The sequence below is a fragment of the Falco peregrinus genome, chromosome 11 (assembly GCF_023634155.1).
Source record: "Falco peregrinus isolate bFalPer1 chromosome 11, bFalPer1.pri, whole genome shotgun sequence".
Taxonomy (NCBI): domain Eukaryota; kingdom Metazoa; phylum Chordata; class Aves; order Falconiformes; family Falconidae; genus Falco; species Falco peregrinus.
This window is the reverse complement of record NC_073731.1, coordinates 33,037,914-33,059,243: the sequence shown is the minus strand read 5'-3', so window position 1 is coordinate 33,059,243 and position 21,330 is coordinate 33,037,914. Positions and strand designations below refer to the sequence as shown.

At 48.0% G+C, this 21,330-nt stretch overlaps 1 protein-coding gene across 2 annotated transcripts in view; it reads left to right on the top strand.

The window, feature by feature from the left end:
- ACSS1 (acyl-CoA synthetase short chain family member 1) overlaps positions 1-17,864 on the top strand; it is a 38,639-nt gene extending 20,775 nt beyond the window's left edge. The window contains exons 6-14 of one of the 2 annotated variants that reach the window (XM_055816141.1): positions 421-568; positions 864-1,001; positions 1,554-1,646; positions 6,138-6,250; positions 7,120-7,246; positions 9,234-9,361; positions 10,801-10,864; positions 11,443-11,561; positions 13,351-17,864. In XM_055816141.1, coding sequence (XP_055672116.1) covers positions 421-568; positions 864-1,001; positions 1,554-1,646; positions 6,138-6,250; positions 7,120-7,246; positions 9,234-9,361; positions 10,801-10,864; positions 11,443-11,561; positions 13,351-13,524 — 1,104 coding nt within the window. In that variant the 3' untranslated portion in view covers positions 13,525-17,864. The remainder of the gene's footprint in view (positions 1-420; positions 569-863; positions 1,002-1,553; positions 1,647-6,137; positions 6,251-7,119; positions 7,247-9,233; positions 9,362-10,800; positions 10,865-11,442; positions 11,562-13,350) is intronic. The other variant, XM_055816142.1, reaches the window with a different exon arrangement.
- The last annotated feature ends 3,466 nt before the right edge of the window (positions 17,865-21,330 follow it).

The window sequence follows — 21,330 nt, the reverse complement described above, 5'->3', positions numbered from 1 at the left end:
GTTGGTTACTCCAGCTTTCTCAGGGAAACCTGGTGATACTGGTGAGGGGTCTGAGCCTCCGAGGTCTGCAGCTCCCTGCAGTTCAGGGTTATGCCTCCCATGTGGGCTGCCTGGAGTAGGTGACCTTAAGTATCCAGGGCTCAGGGCTTTGGTTGTAGCTTTGTTGTTCCAATCCGAGCAGCTGCCGGTACAGCCGTGCTCCCTATATGTTTGCAAAAGCATCCAGGAACCTGGGAGCCCTGCTGCTGCTCCCTCTGACTGGCTTCTTCCCCTGGGTCCGGCCTTTCTGCTGCTGTCCCATGTGCCTGCCTCCGCTTGCCCTGTTTGCCTTCCCACTCCCGCTTGGGTGCCCAGTCCAGCATCTCACCTTTCAGCTCTTGGCTGCCTGCCAGCAGAGTGGCCTTACGTTTGTCTTTGCAGCACGTCTTTGACTACCAGCAAGGCGATGTGTTTGGCTGCGTGGCTGACATCGGCTGGATCACGGGACACAGCTACGTTGTGTATGGACCGCTCTGCAACGGAGCCACCTCCGTCCTCTTTGAAAGCACTCCGGTGTACCCTGACCCAGGTGAAGAGGTGGTGGCCAAAGGTTTGGCTAGACATGGCAGTGTGATAAAGGGCATTTAGAAACCTGGCCGGTGTGACCTGCCTGCTCCGGGGAGGGAAGATCTATTTCTTTGGAATGTGTGTCTACGGCATTCAGGAACATCTGTGTGTCCATAGTAGTGGTGGGGAAGTTGCCATTGGTTTTCCTCTGAACTCACAGCAGGCATAGCTGTAGCTTTGGCTGTTAACCCTCCTGCAGAGCACTGGCAGCGGTGTGTCGGTGCTGGGCAGGTAGAACATCTCTTGTGGTTTTGCAGGTCGTTACTGGGAAGTGGTACAAAGGTTGAAAATTAATCAGTTTTATGGAGCACCTACAGCTATACGTTTGCTGCTGAATTATGGAGAAGAGTGGGTGAAGAAATACGACAGATCTTCCTTGAAGACCTTGGGATCAGGTAGTGGGCATGAAATCTTCATCTGAAAAAGACAGGGAGTTCTCGCTGGTAAAATGAAGGTACCAGAAGAGCTCAGCTGACCGGATGGGATGTGGTTAAAAAAAGATAATAAAGCAGGCTCCGGTCTGGCTTTTCATATATTTTTCTCAGCAGAAGGAGAAACAAGCTGAAGCTGGGGTCGTTGAACCTTAGTGTGATTCCCTACTTCCTAGCTTATTTTGCAGAATCACATTCTTTGCTAAAAAGATTTATCCAGTGGTAAATGATATCACTTTGGATTTCACTGGCATAGGTGACCCAAGCAGCATTTTCTTGCGTTATATACAGTCCTAGAGGTTGTTATATGTGACCTGCATTGATTAGTTACTTGGTCTTTCTGGAAAAGGGTCAGTCCTTGGTTATGTAAATGCATTGCAGTCCTTTGCACATCCCAGCCAAAACGCTGTAAGCATTCTGCTTACAGATTGGGCATTCAGCAAAATTCCCCCAAAGGGAGAACGAGCTGCCCTCAACCCCGAGGCTGAGGCCGCTTCCTCTCTTGTGTTGGTCTAGTGGGAGAGCCCATCAACAGCGAAGCCTGGCACTGGTTCTACTGGGTGGTGGGAGAAGGGCGCTGCACCCTCGTGGACACGTGGTGGCAGACAGGTAAAGCCGGCGGGGGGGCGCGGGGGGGCCTGGCTGCTGCTGGGGGCTGGGGGTGGGGGGGATGTCATGCCTTTCAATCTGATCCAAGGAGTCTGCTGAGAAACCCCTCCTGGCGTTCTGGTCAGAGTCACTGGGGAGTTTCAGCCCACAACAGCCATGTAACGACTTATAAAAGCAATGTTTGGGGATTTTTGTATGTGTGTGTTTGGGTTTTTTTTCTTTTTTTCTTTTCCCCTCTAAATGTTCTTTGATATTTTGAATGCCAGAAAATCTCAATTTGTTTTAGAAACAGGAGGCACAGACTGAATTTCTGGGTAAAGCTGGGAGTGGGCAGCTTGAATCGGAAACCTCATTTTCAGCTGTTTACCCAACTGTACTGACCTTGGTATGGTCTTATCATGAAAAGGCATTTATAGCACCATCCAGCCACAATCTGTACTCAGATGTGCTTTGTTTCCCTCTCCGGGAATGCTTGGAGGAGGATGGAGGGCTAAGCAGCGTAGCCGCAGGGACGCGGCGTGGCTGCTCGGGCGGGCTGGGGGGCTGGCTGGCAGTGGGCCGGGTGCGAAGGGGACGGTGGTGCCACCCGGCTGCCCGGGAGCAGCTTCTCTCAGGAGCAAAGCAGCATGCCATAGTTGCTTTGGCCCTGGACCTTTGATGCCTCAAAAAGGAGCGTGCTTCTGGTTTGGCAGCAGGCTCGGCCCAGCTGTGTGCATCGGTAACGGCTTGTTTTCCATTTACAACCTGCTGGACCAAGAGACCGGCTCTCATAAATCCCCTTCCAGCTGGAGCAGAGCTGGTCCCTGCCTCCTGCCCTCCCTGGCCAGCAGCAGAGAGAGGCCACTGCAGCTCCTTCCCGGCTCCTTCCTCAGCACCTGCTCCTCTCTTCTGGGCACCAGCCTCCAAGAGGTGCTAACGGTGTCCTGCAGTATGTCCTCGGGTCGTGAACCACGGTTTGCCGTGATAGAAAGAGCAATCTAGATAGATAGATAGAGCCATGGACTCTAAGGATGTAGCACAGCTGCTGGCATTCTGCCTTAGCTGAAAAAAAGCCACCCCAACTCTTAAATTTCTAGCTGCCGTTGGGCAGAATATTTATTCTCTTTCCAGTCAATTTTCTTTCTTTCTTTCCTGCTCTTGATTTCATCCTTATTCCTGCTAGCAGGCTCTCTCTTCAAGGATCCCTGTGGCCCATCTCAGTGTGATGAATTAGCTTCTGGCACACAACCAAGTTCCATTTTAATCCAGACCAGACTTGCAGACTCTTTTAATTTCCAGATTTGAAATAAAACAACCTCAGAATTCAGAGCAGCAATGTTAACTACTGTCTACTTTAACTACCGATCTCTTAAACCATCTGCGTTCTCACATGCTGAGCAGAAGGAGAGCTGACTGGCTAGGTCCTATATGCTTTCCTCCTCACTGCTCTGAAATAAAATGCCATGGAGAAGCAGTTGATCACAGTGGTGGAGTTGAGAAGAATCTCTTTTTGCCTCAAAGGTTTTTCATTTGTTTGTCTTCGGTTAACTGGTGCGTGCAGTGTGCATGCAGTGCTTAATGTTTCCTCCAAGGTACAGGGTTAGATCTCTTCATTAAACATCATTTCTCCAGAGTTTTTGGAGCAACAACTGTCAGATGAGGGGTTGAAGAACATTTGCTGGACAGTCTGTAACTGCAGTATTACCTGGAAGCAGGCACTGTTTTGCATAGTTACCAGCTCCTGGAAGCATAATACAATGATAAATATTCATTAAATGGATTTTGTTAGAAAGCAGAATCAATCTTTCTCCACAGCTGATGCTACCAATGAAGAAGAAGCCAAATAAACCTTGGAAATATTATATACACCATTTGAACGTGAAGGGAGCGTGGAAGATCATAGAAACAGTTTGATGGATGTTGCTTGTGGTCCTGTGGTGTCACCTCTCATATAAGATTTCAATATCGCTTGTTAATTGTGCTGTTGTATGCAGTGTCCTCTGTGTTACATTGCTTTCTGAAGCAGCAATGCGTTGCCAGCTAATAAAGGCTGGTAGGCATAAAGATCAGCAAATGGTGATTTAAGAATCCACTTGAAAGTCATTGGATGGGCAGATGAGTGAGATAGCAATTATGAGAAGCAATTTAAGTAGTGTGGTATGTGCAGATGAGGGTGGTGAAAATTCCTGTGGCTCTTACTGTTAAAATATTAGGTAGTGCTGTGCTGTGATCGACAGTAATAGAAACAAAGCTGTGTTGGAGTTTCAGGTGTAGCCCTTCACAGTGCAGAAGAGACACTAGGTATTTTTACTTCTGTCATTGGTTTTGTAAAAAAGGTACAGCTGTGAACAAAAGTGTGGTTTTGAAAGACATCCCTGAATAGGCCCTGGAAGCTTTTGTTGTTGGCATCATCTTACAGCAATTTAGACTGGGCTGGTGCTCCTGAGGTGGATCCCCCCAAAACAGTTGGTCCAGTCTGTCTGTGGCGGTGAGGATAACGGTGGCAGAGCACACACTCGATGCTGCTGCCAGGGGTGACTTACCCAGGGCAGAAGTTAGCCTGTTCTGATGCATTACCCCCCCTGCTCAGACTCTGCTGTCCTTGCTGAAGGATTGCATGGATTTGCACTGTGCTGACAGCACGGGCACAGGCAATGTGGAAGCACAGCTTTTCTTCTGCCAGCTCTGCCTCTAAAGAGACAGACTTCACCAGGGCAGGGTAGAGCCTAGAAGCCTTCCTAGCTGTCATCTGTCAGTGGCTAAAATTGGTACTTTTAAACCAGTTTAAAATAGGTCTTTACCATACAAATAATTGTTAAAGCATGCTTGCCACCATGCAGGTCCCTTTGCATTGTGACTTTACAGCCTGATGTGCAGCTGGCTGCAGGATGTGTAGCATGTGGCAGAACCCATGCTGAAACATGGCTTGCAGCGCTGTATTTGGAATGAGTACTGGCTGAGGAAGAGCAACCCTCAGTTTGATCAGGTTCCCTGCTCTGATGCAGATTCTGTCTGTGCAAACAGAACAGCAGGTGTTTGGGGTGCTTTTTTCTTTTTCTGAAAAATTCAAGGTGATCCTTTCAAAATGAACAGAACCATGTGAAGTGGGTGCATGCCTATCAATGAAATGTGAAATAATTTTATGTGTAAGCCACATGTGAAATTATTTTCTGCAGGTCTGAAGCTTAGGCTTCCTCAAGCAGAGCCTTCCTCATCGCTATGTCAGGGCAGCTGGATGCAAATTCAGGGTCAAATTCAGCAATTTCAACCACTGGTTTCAGTTTTCACAACCTCAGCAAAGCTAGTAGAGGAATGCACTCTCCAAGTGGCAGAACATACCTTTATTTATGGAGCTGTATTTTTAAAGCCTAATGCTCCTTTGGTTTTGTTTCTCTCTTGTGTTTCTGAATTAGTTTTAGAATAGAAAAGATCTGATTACAGTTGGAATCTGATTTAGTGTTCATCCCAGCAGGAATGATAAATGATGATTAAAGGGTTCACTTTTGAATAGAAAATAAGCTCAACCTACCTGTAAGGGTTGCATTAATCTCATACTCTGTAATAATAGTAATTCAGACTCCTGAACTGCTTTTCATGCTACCCTTAGACAGCTGTGAGAACAGCACCAGGAGATAAATCCCCTGACGTGCTTATACTCTCCCTATAAAATCACTTCTGGGGTAGGAATGGGGCTAGTGAGTGCCGCCCGCCAGCAGGTAGCCCTGTTGCGGGGGGCAGCACCTGCAAGGGCGCAGGCACGCGCTGAGGTGCCCGTGTTCGTTGCTGGTGAGTGGCTGGAGAAATGGGTTTGTCTGTGAGCTGACTTGGTGTAGGGAGCAGAGTATGGGGCTGAATCCGTGGGTCTTCCTTGTGCCGGATGGATTTGTCACAGACGGGAGTGGGAAGGCTGTCGACTGCACGTGTTGTGGCTGCTGCTGCAGGGTCCGTGGACCACGTGCTGCAAAGCCAGTGGCTGTAGAGCCCTGTACTGCTCTCCTCTGAGCCTTTGGAGGGCTAAGTTGGACATCAGCGACCCTGATGCTCTGGGGTGCGGTGAGCTGCTTTTCCCCTGAGGCAGCTGCTGACCACACTCTGGTCTGTCACTGCTGTACACAGGGGGCAGTGATTTTTGCAGCCAGCACTGAATGCAGCATCATGCAAACAGGGAGTAGGAGTAGCTCTTGATCCAAGCTCACCAAGGGGGGACCTGCCTGCAGCTCTCTGCTCTCTACCTGCTGCAATGTCCTCTGTAGACAGAACAGGCCTTGGTGGTGTCATCCTGGCTTGCCAGATGTTTTTCTGTGTTTAAGCCTTTCTTGTATTCACAAAGAGCTCTTGGTTTATCAGGTTTGTGCTGCTTTCAGCTGGCTGTGCTACTGGTGTGGCATCATTCCTTCCCAGTGGCTTTTTCTTGCAACGTGGCTTCAATATTCTATTCTCTAAATGAGCTGGCATTTGCTTTCATCCAGCATCGGATGGCTCCCACATATTTGTTTTTCATTATTCTTCCAGAAACTGGTGGCATCTGCATTGCCCCACGGCCTTCAGAGGAGAAAGCTGAGATCGTTCCCGCCATGGCTATGAGACCTTTCTTTGGGATTGTGCCCGTGCTGATGGACGCGAATGTGAGTTGAGGCTGTGCTGGGTGCCCAAAAGGGAAGCCAGTGTGTGTTTCTGCCTTATTATCTTTCTGATGGCAGAGGAACAGGATTTGAAAGGATGTTTGTTCCTCCATTAAAATGGTAGAATAGATGAGCAATTTATATATTGAGCGTATCTCAAATGTCCATACAGGTTGCCAGCTGGGCATTGCAAGCTGGCTGCAAATCTCTAGCAGAGTGCTTGCGTTTTCAGCACTGCTTTTATGGTCTTACTGCTTCCGCTTAAGAGCTGCCACCTCTATTTGTGAGAGAAGTCAGAAGTCACAGCTCGTGGGAACCAGGGAGCTGAACCGTTGGAGCAGTGCACACAGCATCCAGTGACATGGCCAGACTGGAGCAGCCAATGGGACTGGTGGGGTTTTCCAAGAGAAGTGCAAGGCATGTCTGCGAGAAACTGGTGCTGGTCTGTGAAGCTCTGCGGAGCGGTCCCCATCTGTGCTACAGTGCTCTGTTAAACAGCAAAGCATGTAATCGCCTCCATATACGGTTTGGTAAAGGAATGTGGCAGTTAACAAAAGTGAAAGTGGAAGGCAGGGGTCCCTGCTAGCGTCATCCCAGGCATCCTTTGGCTGTTCACACCTTTGCTGGTATCACCCTCCAGAGGATCACAGGACTCACTTTTCTTTTATCTGCTGTGCTGCTGGCCTCAAGAGGCGAGGAAGGCATGAAACAGTACATAGCAGCTCCACAGTGGATTTGTCTTCTGTGCCTGTGGTCCTCCACTGACGGTCTGCAGTAGGCAACAAGGTGACTCTGGCCACATCAGTGACAGAAAAGCCACTACTATTCCTTTTTTGTTCACCTGAACCTCCTTCCTGTGCTTGAACCTGCAGGGAAAGGTTATAGAGGGCAATGATGTGTCCGGTGCACTCTGCATTGCCCAGCCATGGCCAGGCATGGCAAGAACAATCTATGGAGATCACCAGCGATTTGTTGATGCCTATTTCAAAGCCTACCCAGGTAAGGAAAGTGCCAAGGGAAGGCAGTTTGCACTGCAGTATAAGCACACTGAATATTTTCAGCAGCAGCACTTTGTGATATTTCTGTACCAGCCAGACCCTGGTTGCTTGGGGTTGTGTGTCACGCGTGTCACAAGCATGCACTAATGGTCTGAGATAGTGTTGCGCTTTCTAGCTGGCAAAAGGGGATGTATTTTTTAAAAAATTGTAATGCCCAAATTTTAAAGGTCCAACTACCTTTTCTTTGGTGCCGTTTATGTCTCACTTGGAAACAGGTATACTGGATGGGAACACGCCATGTTCAGCTGGCTGAACATGAGCCAGCAGCGTGGCCGAGTGGCTGAAAAGGCCAACAACTGGTCTGCTATCAGAAACAGTGTGGCCAGCAGGACCGGGGCAGTGACCGTCCCCCTGTGCTGGGCACCAGTGAGGCTGCACCTCGGATCCTGGGTTCAGCTTTGGGCCCCTCACGGCCAGAGGGAGGTGGTGGATCACCATCCCTGGAAGAGTTCAAAACAAAGTGTAGATGTGGTACGGAGAGGCGTGGTTTAGTGGTGGACTTGGCAGTCCCGGATTAACAGTGGGACTTGATGATGTTAAAGGTCTTTTCCAACCTAAATGATTCTGTGATTCGATGAAAGTACTGTCCGCATCGCTGATGGTTCACAGGCTGTGTTACATCCTTCCTTTGTATAACGTGGTCAAGCTGTATCTGGCAAGTAATTAGAAGTGGCAGGGAAACATTATTTTTTTTGTAGGAGATTGGACAAGACCAATGTCTTCACTCAGGAGCAACTGAAAAGGATTTGAAAGCTACAAGGTAGACAATAATTAGAGACACAGTCCTGCAAATTGTACAAAATGTGTTGGAAAGCAAGAATGGGAAAGTGGTAGAAGAAACTGAATGATCACATGGTCCCTTGTTACTGACTACATGTTCACATCTGAAATCTTGTTGATATTTAGTTGATAGTTGTTTGGTTGATTTGGAAAGGCAGGAGCCATGACTGAAAGTTCTGGCAAGAACCACCTTCAGATTTCACAGCACTAGCTGTCTGGCGCTGCTCAGAACCTCCACAGGAACAATTCAGATGTGGACATAGCTTTGATGAAAAGCCAACACAATCTCTGTCACCAGATGTGCTGAGTGACACTGGAGTTTCCTGGAACCACTGGGTTGTCTTCAGTTTCTATCAAATGTTTTAGACCCTCCAAACACTGAGCTTATCAGGGGTGGGGGGGCATTCAGCTAATCTGATGGCAGCATGCCTACCATGCTCGTATGCTGGAGGGGAACTTTTGTCTGGGATCTGAATCTTCGTTAGCCAGGAGGGAAGATGGCTTTTCATCTGTCCCAGTGTAAGTGATTAAAAAAAATTGGCAGTGTTCCCATGCACAGAATGTAATGGAGCTGCTGCCTTTCAGCTGAACAGTGTGTTTTCTACGAGTGCTGAGGTGCCGCTAGCAGCAGACCTGAGTCTGACCAAGTAGCCTATGGCACGATGCCAAAAGGCATTTGAAGGGGTTTTATCTCGGTGCTGTATGCACCGCTGCTGTGCAGCTGGGGGTGTGCAAAGCCTAAGGGGGTCGGAGGGCTCCCCTTGGTTTTGTGAATCCAACAAAGCATCGCTGTGTCGTGTTGCTGGACTTGGTTTCACTACAGGGGCATCAGCCACTGGCTGCTGCTAGTGGCCTGCAGTGGTTTTGCCTTTCTTGGCAGAGCTGTGGGCTGCGCTGTCTTGATGCAGCTCTGGTGCTTACTGGCAGCCGGCACAGCCCAGGCAGAGCAGAGGAAGGCTGGGGTGGCAGAGGGGAGTGACACATGGTGGTTGGCAGGTCATGCAGCTGCAGGCTTAGGAGGCCCTGCAAGCTGCCTGATCCACCCTGCCCTACTCGCCATTCTAGAGCATCGCCTGTTCTGCATCGCAGCCCAAAGCAACAGGCTGGCGCACTTCCCGCTACTGACCACCCACGTGTCTTTGGTGCAGGTTACTACTTCACAGGGGATGGTGCTTACAGGACCAAGAAAGGCTATTACCAGATAACGGGGCGCATGGATGATGTCATCAACATCAGTGGACACAGGCTTGGGACAGCAGAGATAGAAGATGCAATGGTAAGTTCCAAGCAGGTAGAGGAACCTGGACAAGGCATATCTGTGGGGCAGGGTGGCCCTTTCAAAGAAGCTTTATAAATTTAAACAAGCAGGGAGTCTCTTGCCTGCAAGCCCCTGCCCCTGCATACACATGGCTTGATGCATAATGAATAGCAAAAGTGCAAAAGGAAACAGCTCCCCTATTAAGGAGAAAAGGAGGCAAGTGAGAGAGGAGTCACAGCGTGGGCACTCTCTGCAGTTGAGCTGTCAGAGCTGTTTCAGTGATGTTGTACCGTTGCAGTTGGCATTTTGGATGCTAGTGGAGTTCTAGTGCTGTGCTAGTGGAGGATGCTATGGAATCTCCATAAGGGATTCTTTCTCCTGTTTGTTCCTTCCCCTCTGCTAACACCTAACCTCTCCTTCGCAAATCTGTGCTACTTGCTCATCTGAACTAGCTGAGTATGCCTGAGAATTTGGTAGCGGTGAATGTGAAGCAACCTTGATTCATCTCAGCTGCAAAGCTAGCCTGTCATTTTGAGAGAAAATAATATTATAGCTCAGGGAATTGAAAACTAAAAGTCCTCAGAGCATTTATTTTCAAAGCTTGACATGAATATTTATTTCTATATTATGTGCCTTGCCTGCAAATGGCACTTAAATATAATACTTGATAAACCTGAGCTGTGTTCACATTGCACACAGGATCCTACTTTCTCCTCTGTAATTTTTTTGTTTGGGTGGGTTTCTGATCATAGGTACAGGATCTGGTTCCTCTCCCACTCGTGTATATGTATATGCATATATTTATCTGCTTTAATTGCTCTGTGACGTTTTCTTTCATATTTTAATATAATTTAAGATAGCATAATCCAGTCTTTGTTGTGGGATTCAGATATGCGATTTCTTCCGGTGTGCATGGCCAAATTGTTGTCTTACTGCAGAAGGATGTTAAATTAAACTCTGAAGTGTGACAGAATAAATCACTGTTGTGTAACATAATAATAAAAATACGCATTTGGCAAAACAACCCTTCCCCCCTTCTGGGAAGATGAAGAAGCCTGATTTTTGCTTGTGATTTGGCCACGGACCGTCACCACCTGGGACAGTGGTCATGCACACACAGAGCACAGACAAATAAAGAGGAAGCAGGTTTCCAGCTGGGACAAATTCAGCTCGGTGTGCAGTGGGATTAGCGGGGAACGTGAGAATACTACTTTGTGTGTTTAAAGCAGGGGCGGTCCAGTCCATAAATGCTACTCCCAGAGGTGTGGCTGTGGCCACCAGCTGACCATGCAGCAGGAAGGCAGCACGCACCTTTCCCATTGGGCTTTCAGCAGGATCTGCCAAGGGGAGCCTGAGATAATGGCAAAGTGGTTTTTTCCTAGAGCAACTGGTGCAAACTCTGTAGGGCTTGAAGCAATTGTTACGCTCTTCATGTTTTTCTTTCACTTTTTGTGAAGGCTGATCACCCTGAGGTCCCCGAGACAGCTGTGATTGGGTATCCACACAAGATCAAAGGAGAAGGTATGTGAAAATCGATGCCCTCAGGTGACACCTAGGTACTTTCCTTCATTTCTAGCCTGGACTGCGTGTTAGGAGGTGCCTAGGGCCATAGGAGGGCAGTTATCCTTAGGCTGGCTGGTGTTGCAGCCCCAAGAGGCAAAGACAGCCGTGGAAATAACTGCACGTTCCGAAGCTGGGTGCAGGTTTTATTCCCTAAACTATTTTCATACATAATGTTTGTATGTGTAGTAGAGCTTCCTTAAAAAGGATCATGCTCGGATATGTCCTTTGACCAGAATGGGAATAGCTGAGTTGTGCTGGCCAGGTTTTCATCCCAGTGGCACTGGTGATTTATGTTGAGTTGCCATTGTTACTGAGATCAGCCTGGTCCATAGATGCCACGACAAGGCTGGGCCATCATTTGAGGGCTGGAGTCTGATTCCCTTTTGGGAGTTTCTTGGCAGTCTGGTTTTCTTGGCAGTCACTAGGTTGCACACAGGAATGATTTGAAACCTGCCTTGGCAGTTGAATGAGCATCCCTGGTCTTGCCAACCAGGATCTAATATGAGGTGTGTGGCTTCTGCTCCTTTGTCTTCCAGGTGCCTTTGCTTTCATAGTGCTGAAGGAGCAGACAGCTCATATAGAACGTGTCAAAGAAGAGCTCAAAACCATAGTGGCTTCCAAGATAGCAAAATATGCTGTGCCTGACCACATTCTGGTAAGTGGGAGACTGTAACTGGTACCAGGAGCAGGAATGGTCACACAAGCAAGCCTCACCTTCGTGCCCACAGTGCTGCTGTTGTCCCTGTCTGGCAGGAAAACAGAACCAGCTGGAGGAATCCCTAGGTAGGGGAGGGCAGGTGCTGTGGTCTGTGTGTGCTCCTTCTCCATGCTTGAGCATCAGCAGTGACCCAGGGGGCAGCTGGGGTATTACAGCTGCTCCAGCCTGCAGAGCAGCCTTCTTGGTGGGGCTCTTGGTGTGTTTTAATGTTACCCCAAGGCTGCTCCATTTGGGCCAAGCGCTGAGCAACCCTTTAAATGGGATGCACAGAAAGTGTTGAGAGCACCGTGCTTGGTAAGAGCTTGGTAAGGAGGGGAACCCCAGGCCCACCCTGTGCCTCAAGATGCGCTTGATGTCCCTGTTTACCGTGCAGCAGCATTACTGCTCTGTATGGCTCTTGCCCTCAGCTAACCCCTTGCTGAAGCCATGCAGCGCTGTGCAGTGGATTGGATAAAACCCCACCAAACTGTAGAGAAACGTCACGACCTGCAGTGTCGCTGAGAGGCAGAATTATACTTTCCATTGCCCAACTACTTTGTGTCGATAATTAGCATCTACCCTGGATCTCAAAGCACTGGCTGCATCTGTTGTGCAACTGGCAGCTGTCCAGCCTAACCCTGGAAGCACTGATGAACTCCAGGCTCTGTTTCAAGCCTCACCTTCCAACAGCTAGTTGCCTTTGTGTGCCTGGGGAGAATGCACAAAGCTGCCCATTAGCTGCTCCCCAAGGCCTGCCTCCATCCCTTCCATGCTCTGCTTGGAGGCAGTGACCACACCACTTCTTTGAGTGGCTCTGCTTTAGCCACATGCTTGGAAGGTGGACACCAAGCCACAAGTTAGAGAATGCAACAAGAGTAGGCAAGGGTGGCTTGGTCAACTTGGAACGGCCCAGCACATCCTCAGTGGATTGGACTTTCAGGTTTGCAAGGAAACACCTGTTTCCCTGTGTTTGGGGGTAGTCCTGAGAGAAGCCCTACAACTCTTTCCTTGCATGTTAGTTAATGCTTTGGAGTTTTGTAGTCTACTGGCCTGATCATGTAGCAAAATGTGAGACCTGCTAGCGTCTCTGGTGCCTGAGAACTTCAGAAACCCCAGGCTGAAGTTTATACTCAAGCCTTTGAATCTGCTGCTAAGTCCTTTGCAAGAAGTGTAGCCAAGGCATTTAACATGCTTCTGGTTATGAAGGCAGGCATTTAGGCTGACAGATATAATTGGGCAGAGAGAAACATCAGGAGACAGGAGTTACTCCTTGAGCAGGAGACCCTGTAGCTGGCGTGCAGTACTGTGTGCTTGATATTCCTGCCCTGTAAAGGGGAATATGTCTGTCTGTTCTGGTAATGTGTTGAGATCAGTGTCATCATCAGTGCCTGAGTTGTCAAGTGTAACTAGCTTTCTAGTTCAATAGTTAACAGCTTATTCAGGACCTGATGTGCCAAAGAGCTGTATGTCCTGCAGCACCCAGCCTGGGGTTACACAGCAATGAGTAAATGGGGAACAGAGTCCACTTAAGGAAGAATAAAATCTATAGCGCAAGGGATCGATGCTAGTGACACTAATTTTCTTGAACATAAACTAGTGTGCTGAACGGCCTAGTATTTTCCAGGAGCCTGAAGGGAGCTGTGGCCCTGAGCTAGTGTGCCAGGCTTAGGGCAGTTCAGCCAAGTGTCCTTGTAGTTCCCAGCAGGACCCAGGTTCTAATACAGGTGTGTTTTTCCCTTCTCTGCAGGTGGTGAAACGTCTTCCTAAAACCCGATCAGGGAAGATCATGAGAAGGCTGCTGAGGAAAGTAGTCACTGAACAATCAAGCAACATGGGAGATGTTACCACACTTGATGATCCAAGTGTTGTCAAAGAGATATTGGATGCTTACCAGAAATACAAGGAGAAGAGTTCCTCATAACCAGCTGCTCTGGAATCTCTGTCCTCTGGTAACATGGAAGGTCTCAAATAACCAGGCAAATGACATAGTTCTCTTGGTGTTTTTTTAAAAACTTGGTTCCCTTCTAGGGGAACAAGATTTTACACTCCGCAACATATTTTGAGATGCATAGAGCTAGGAGCAATCTGCAGTTTGGCACAGTCAGTGGGCTCCCTTTCATTGCTTTTAGGGCTGTTGTAGCGCAGCTGTTGGTGGTTTATGTTAGCTATGATGACATTTAATACTAGCTGAAGCAAGATGCGGATGTTAATGTTTCTGATTTTATTGTTATTGTACGGGGAAATGTTTTTATACAACACTTTTGCTGTTTTAAAAGAAGCCCTGGAATACACTTCTTCAGTTTTGCCTTTAGCTTGGATATCTGAGTTCAAGTAGCTGTATTTCACGGCAGCTGTGGTGCCTTCTCAGCAATACTGGGTATTCTATTAGATGTTCCACCTGTGTTATTAGGGAAATGAGAAGGACATGCCTAGTCTGATAATTCTTGCGTTGTTCTAATACCTCCTTCAGCTTTCCTCATAAAGACTTGTTCCTACCCCTATAACTCCTGGGACTTGGCAGAGATGATAAGCCTGTGTCCCTTCATGTCCCACCTAGGCAACCCAGCACTAGCACTTCCAGCTGCAAAACTGAGCCACAGAGCCTACTGCTGGACCTCCTACGTGTCCTCAGTGCATTGCTGGTTGCGTAGGAGGAGTCTGGTCCCATATGTTTTTATTGTGCCTTCAGAAACTGAGATGACTAACTGGGCTTTTAAAGTAGCTGTCCTCTTCCTCATGGGTGATGACAACTGAATCAGTGTTGTCCATTGTGGTTCACTTCTGCCTGTCAGGAGTGGGGGTCTGCAGCTGGTAGATCTCTGCTGCCAGTTGGCGATTTGTGTAGGTGCCTTTGTTCTTGAAGTCTCTGTGAAAAAGGATGATGTTTGCTTGCTGTCTGTCAGAGAAGCGTTGGGAAACAAAATCCTGAAGTGCTCAGCAGAGGTTTGAAGCTGAGACACATGCTGGAGGACTCACTGTGACTTCCCGGGCTGTGTGATTTCTGACCAAGGAATGGTTGGTTTAGCCCACTCCCAAATGACCTGTAATCTTGTTTGCTTCAGCAAAGACAGGCACCCAGTTTGGAGGTAGGTTGGTTCTTGTGTCAGAAGTTATGACTTAATGTTTGTCATTTCAAGTGGGGCCCTCCCACATCTGCCCCCTCCACACGCTGCTGTGCTGATCTTCCAAAGAATTAAGTGCCAGGTGGGTACCCGAAAATTGTGTAAATTCACCAAGAAGAAGGAAGTACCTTTTGGATGCTGTCTGGAAAGTGATAGCAGCATTCCAGACCAGCAGCCTCAGAACAGCAGGGAACAATAGCCTTTGTCTTTCATATGCTTTCAAAACTGCAACTCATATATTCAGTATTTTATCTCTGGACTCATCACGAATACGTTTTGACTGAAGCACTCCTTATATTTGGGCTGTTAGGAAGAACTTGCTGGTAGGTCTCCTGTCCTCCACTATACCACTGAAGGTCATGAAAAAGCCTGTAGGTGCCGAATGCCTTTGAGCCTTCTGCCACTGCAAAATTTGGTTTAAGCTGGCTGAGGGGTTCAGAGTGGTTGGAGGGGCCAACGAGCATGCCAGGAAGGCATGGTGGAGGGACTCCTCCCCTCTCCCTGGGTGCAGAAGCTCAAGGTATGTGCCAGTGTAGTGTGCACTGTGCTGATCCTGGGAGTGTGTGCCACAAGGGCTCAGGCAGAGCTCCTCCATCTTAACCTGCCAAAGTCAAGTGACTGCTAGCCACCGTTCCAGTGCTGTGGCTGGGGTCACGCCATCACATCTTGCAGTCCTGCCTCTGTCTTTCTCAGATGACAATCTACTTATTTTCATGGAACTCTGGGTTTTGGCATGCCAAACCCCTGAGTAATTGGCAGAATTGCCAATTTTTACCCTAGTTTTCCAGGGGTGAGTTATTGCTGAATTTAACAGGAGCAGCACTGCCTTTTCCAGTGGGACCATGTATTGGAAAGACAACCTGTGCACCTAACTGGTGGCAGGAAGGAAATGGCTAGGCTGCCCTGTAGGGCTGGGAGAATAGTGAGTTTTTTGGCCAGCAGAGATGCTGGTACCAAATGGGGAAGAAGGCTGCTCACAGTACGATGTGTTCTTAAAGACAGGCCTGTGTCTTAGAACCCAGAGTTCTTCTGAGTACACTAGCTGCATTTGCTTTTTCTTAAATTTATTTTTTATTTTGTATCTCTCTAGGGACTGGGTAATACAGTAGGGAATACCATGCTTTGTTAAAATTCCCATCCTTCTGACTGCAATCCATTTTTGCTTGAGTTGAGTAGACACCCTGTGGACTTTGTGGGAAGTCAGAGATCCAAAGGTTTCATGGAGTTGATGAAATGTTAATATTTTAGGAGACAACCACTATATATATCCTCTTGTCATTGCAAAAAAACCCCAAACCTCCAGAAAAAACAAAACCAACCGCCCACCCCCAACTTCCTTAAGTGATTTTCAAGTCGGAAGCCACCAGGAGTTAATGGTTTTGACAGAAAAAAAGTAGACTCCCTTGTTTGAACAAGTTGTCTCCATGTAGTCTGAAATACACTGTGGAGAAAAAAAAAAAAGTTTTGAACAAGGTTACACACTTTCCTTTTAGCCAAGAAAGCATTTCCTATACTGTGGATATAGCATTTCCTTGTCCTATTGACGTGAAATTTCCGTGCTAGCGTGTGACCCAGTGGTCACAGACCAATGATCTAATTCATCTGAACTGTCTCACAAAGACTAGCTATATGAGGAACCATGTGCTCTGGTGCATTGAGATGTTCGTCATACAATTCCTCTGCTCAGGGAAAGCGTGAGACAGGCATGCACCCTCACCTGCATCCCTGTTGTCATCATCAGTGCCTGAGTTTAACCTAAACCCCTGGGTTTAGGGACCACAGCTGCCAGTGAGGTTACAGACTGACCAGGTAGCTGTAGCACTCCAATAAATTCAAGGCCATGCCAGCCATGGTGTGGACGGACTGTAGTTAGAAACAAGCTTCATAATGTGAACTTCAGAAGCCTTAGAAGCATCTTTGCTAAAATTGTGTCACCAGCATGTGCAAGGTCAGGGTGCCACATGCCTGCCACCCAGTATCATGATGTCTGCTCTGTTTCTTCCTTGCATGTTTCCACAGCTGAGCTGTGGTCCTTGGGATGTCCATCTGCTCAGAGATGACTTGATACCCCTCAGGGTATTCATAGAGAGCATGTGGCGTGTTCTGTGGTAGACACAGCTCCTGCTGGGTGGCCTCAGCCCCTGCCTCTCCTAGTGAAACTGCACTTCTGCGAGTATACCAGCATCAGCTCTTGGAACTAACACCCCATGCTCAGTTCATCTAATAGCACCCTGAGGCTGGTAGAAACAGAGCTAGGCAGAGCTTGGAAGTGGTACTTCTTACAAAAAAGAATACTACTGCACTTCACTGGGTAGGCTACTCATAGAAGGCTTTGCCAAACATGGAATTTTTCAGCCAGAGAAGTCCCCTTTTCTTCTTTTCCCCCGTGATCTCTGCTAACCACAGTGATTGCATTTGCAGTGCAAGCCTGAGATGAGCTTTGTATTTTTGTTGTTTCCTGGACGTCAGGAATATCAGCACTGGTGCGTGGTGACAGTACTTTCTGTTTCACATGCAGCACCTGCCCCAGGCTTGTGGTTCAGGTGAGTTTAGCCTGCGGAACTGGCACCGATGTCCTCAGTTCTTGAAATGCTAGGAAGGAGGTAGCTTGTGAAAGACCCCAGGTCTGCAGGCTGAAGAGCTGATCTTCACTAATCAGTGAAGGCGGTAATGATATATGGAATTCTTAGAGTGGGGCCATGGGACAGACTTGGAGGCAATTGCTTTGTTTGGAGAAGCAGAGCTGTTGAATTCTTCTACACCTTTGTGTGTCCATGAGTAACGTGTGGGTTATTTGCCAGATCGCCTTTGTAGCTTTGTTAAAAGAGATCCAATTTTTCCTATTGCCGTTTGTTGCAAAGAGCACGTGCTTGCTTTTTTTCCCCTACTCTGTTTTGCCAGTGAGACCCAGCCATGGTGCCTTTTCCCCCACTGGAGACACAGACCATGATTTTCTTAATTTTAGAAAGGGAAGATCTGTCTTTGTAGAGGTGTGTGTTGTACAGTCTAATGTTAAGCCTTTAATTTCATTTTGTTTTCTTGTAATCATGCTTTAAACACATTTATTGTCCTTGACCAAAACCAATTTCTTCAGTGATCTCTGTATTCCTATTTTCATTAAAGGAAGTGTCTTTCTCTGTGTGATGGGTTAGCTGTGTATTGTGGGTGCCTGCCCTCCATCCCCTAAAGCGTCTGGGACTTTTTCAGTTCTTTGGACTTGCTTCTGCCTGTCCTGGTTATTTTAGTCTGTCAGCACAGACCAAAGGAAAGCAAAAGGGGTCTGAGATCAGGATGAATCATCGTGTGGCCCAAATTGCTGTTTTGCTTTACTGCTTTTCTCTAAGCAGTAGCTCACAGGAAATGAGTTGCTGCCAGAAAACTGCCACTGCAAAACAACACAAAAAGTTGAAGAACTAGCATTGCAGTGTCAGTAAACTGCATGTCTTGTGTAAATCCTGAGGTCCTACTGCTCAACACTCGTATTCAAGGATCGCCTTCTCCAAGCTCAGCAGCGATGCATCCCAACAAAGATGAAGCTGGGCAAAAATTCCAGGAGGCCTGCGTGGATGAACAAGGAGCTCCTGGACAAAATAAAACACAAAAAGGAAGCCTACAGGGGGTGGAAGCAAGGGCAAGTAGGCTTGAAAAATACAGAGAAACTGTCCAAGCAGCCAGGGATCGGGTTAGGAAAGCCCTGATAGAATTAAATCTGGCCAGGGATATCAAGGGCAACAAGAAAAGCTTCTACAGGTACATTAGTGATAAAAGGAAGACTAGGGAAAATGTGGGCCCTCTCCAGAAGGGAACAGGAGACCTGGTTACCTGAATGTGGAGAAGGCTGAGGTACTCAAAGACTTCTCGCTATGGTCTTTATGGGCAGATGCTACAGCCACACTGCCCAAGTTGCAGAAGGCAACGGCAGTGACTGGGAGAATGAAGAACTGCCTACGGTAGGAGATCAGGTTTGAGACAGTCTAAGGAATCTGAAGGTGCACAAGTCCATGGGACCTGATGGGATGCATCTGTGGGTCCTGAGGTAACCGGTGGATTAAGTGACTAAGCCACTGTCCATCATATTTGAGAAGCTGTGGCAGCCTGGGTGAAGTTGCCATGGACTGGAAAAGGGAAAACTTAACTCCCATTTTTGAAAAGGGAAATAAGGTGGACCTGGGGAAATACAAGCCAGTCAGTCTCACCCTGGCAAGATCATGGAGCAGATCCTCCTGGAAGCTTGCTAAGGCACATGAAAATAAGGTGATTGGTGACAGCCAACAGGGCTTCACTAAGGGCAAATCATGCCTGACAAATTTGGTGGCCATTTATGATGGGGTTACAGTGTTGGTGGATCCATGGAAGAGTGACTGACGTCATCTACCTGGACTTGTGCAAAACTTTTGATGCTGTCCCTCATAACATCCTTGTCTCTAAACTGGAGAGACATGAATTTGATAGGTAGATGACTGGGTGGATAAGGAATTGGCTGGGTGATTGCACTTGATGAGTTGTGGTCAACAGCTGAATGTCCAGGTGGAGACTGGTGATAAGTGATGTTCCTTAGGTGTCTCTACTGGGAGCAGTGCTGTTCAACATCTTTGTTGGTGACATGGACAATGAGATCAAGTGCACTCCCAGCAAGTTTGTTGACAACACCAAGCTGTGTGGTGCAGTTGATATGCTGGAGGGAAGGGATGCTGTCCAGAGGGACCTGGACAGGCTTGTGAGGTGGGCCTGTGTGAACCTCTATGAAGTTCAGCAAGGCCAAATGCAAGGTCCTGCACATGGGTTGGGGCAATCCCAGGGACAAATACAGGCTGGGCAGGGAATGGATTGGGAGCAGCCCCGAGGAGAAGGACTTGGGGGTCTGGTGGACAAAAAACTCAACATGGCCCAACAATGTGCGCTTGCAGCCCACAAAGCCAACTGAATCCTGGGCTGCGTCACAAGAAGCATGGCCAGCAGGTTGAGGGAGGGGAGTCTCCCCCTCTACCTCACCCTGGTGAGACCCCACCTGCAGTACTGCGTTCAGCTCTGGGGCCCCCAACACCAGAAGGACACGGACCTGCTGGAGTGGCTTCAGAGGAGGCCATGAAGATGCTCAGAGCGCTGGAGCACCTCTCCTGTGAAGACAGGCTGAGGGAGTTGGGGTTGCTCAGCTCCAGGGAGACCTTACAGCAGCTTCCAGTACCTACAGGGGCCAACAGGCAAGCTGGAGAGGGACCTTTTACAAGGACATGTAGCAATAGGACAAGGGGGAAATGGCCTTAAACTGAAAGAGGGGAGACTGAGATGAGATCTTAGGAAGAAATTCTTTACTGCGAGGGTGGTGAGGCACTGGCACAGGTTGGTCGGGGAAGCTGTGGATGCCCCATCCCTGGCAGTGTTCAAGGCCAGGCTGGATGGGTAAAGCAGCCTGGTCTAGTGGAAAGTGTCCCTGCCCGTGGCGGGGGGGTTGGAACTAGATCATCTTTAAGGTCCCTTCCAACCTAAACCATTTTGTAATTCTATGATTTTCTTGTGTGATGCAAACAGAGTAATTAGAACAATTAGTTACCATTAGTTGATACGGATGGTTCAGCTGCTAAACTCCTTGTCCTATGCACACTGTGCACAGGTAGAAAAGGAGTGAAAATGGGATGTGTGTGGCGAACATGAGAGACAGCAGCATGTAGAAAGTGAGTGTGTAGCTGTCCCAGAGCGGAGCAGATGAGAAGAAATTTGTTCCCAGGTGCCATGGATCAGTAAGTGCCCAGAACACATCCTGTGCAGGGTGCCGTGTCCATTAAGAAGCAGATTGTGTTTTGCCCTCTGCATACCATGTGGATAACTCTATAGTTGTAATGCAGGGACAGGCACCTAACATCCTCATTAGCCACTTCTCCAGTTACCTCCAGCAGCTGCTTCTGGAAAGCTTCCAGCGCCACTCTTAGTTCTTGCAACCCTCTGGCAGGTGTCTCCCAAGTTACAGAAATGGCTAGATAGAAAGGCAGGTGCCCATCTCCTCACTTCATGTTTCACTACTTCAGCTGCCCTGATTTATTTACTGATAATTTGTTGGTAAAATGGAGACTGTTTCCTAGCCTAATACAATTATATTCAGAGGCTGTTTCTGTGGCCAGTTAAAGTCACATAAACTGATTTCAACAACAAGCTTCTGGTTTTAAACTTGGCAGGAACAGATGACTTTTTCTGCTTGAAAACAGACAGTTCGGGGCAGGAAATTGTCTTCTGGCTGAGTCTAGAGGCACACCATGTTTTTCATGGCAGTGAGTTTAGCCCTGCTTTGTCCTGGATAGAAGCATCTGGGGATGTAACCACCTTCTGGGGTGGAAATGGTCACAGCCATGCAAAATTACCAGCCTACAAACACTGGTAACAAATGATCTGCCACAGCAGATTTCTCATTCTTGCTTCAATTCCTCTGTAGCTGTTGTGTACCTGCCTGGACTCCCTGTGTCTGCAGTGACAAAGCTGACTTCGGCATTTTGGTTTGTGCAGGCTGGAAGAGAAGAGTGGAAACCCAGTGCTTTTTAGTGCTTATTCTGCACCTGGCATGCAGAAAACTCGGTTTCTTTCCTACCTATTGGACCTTGGGGATGCCATTGTAC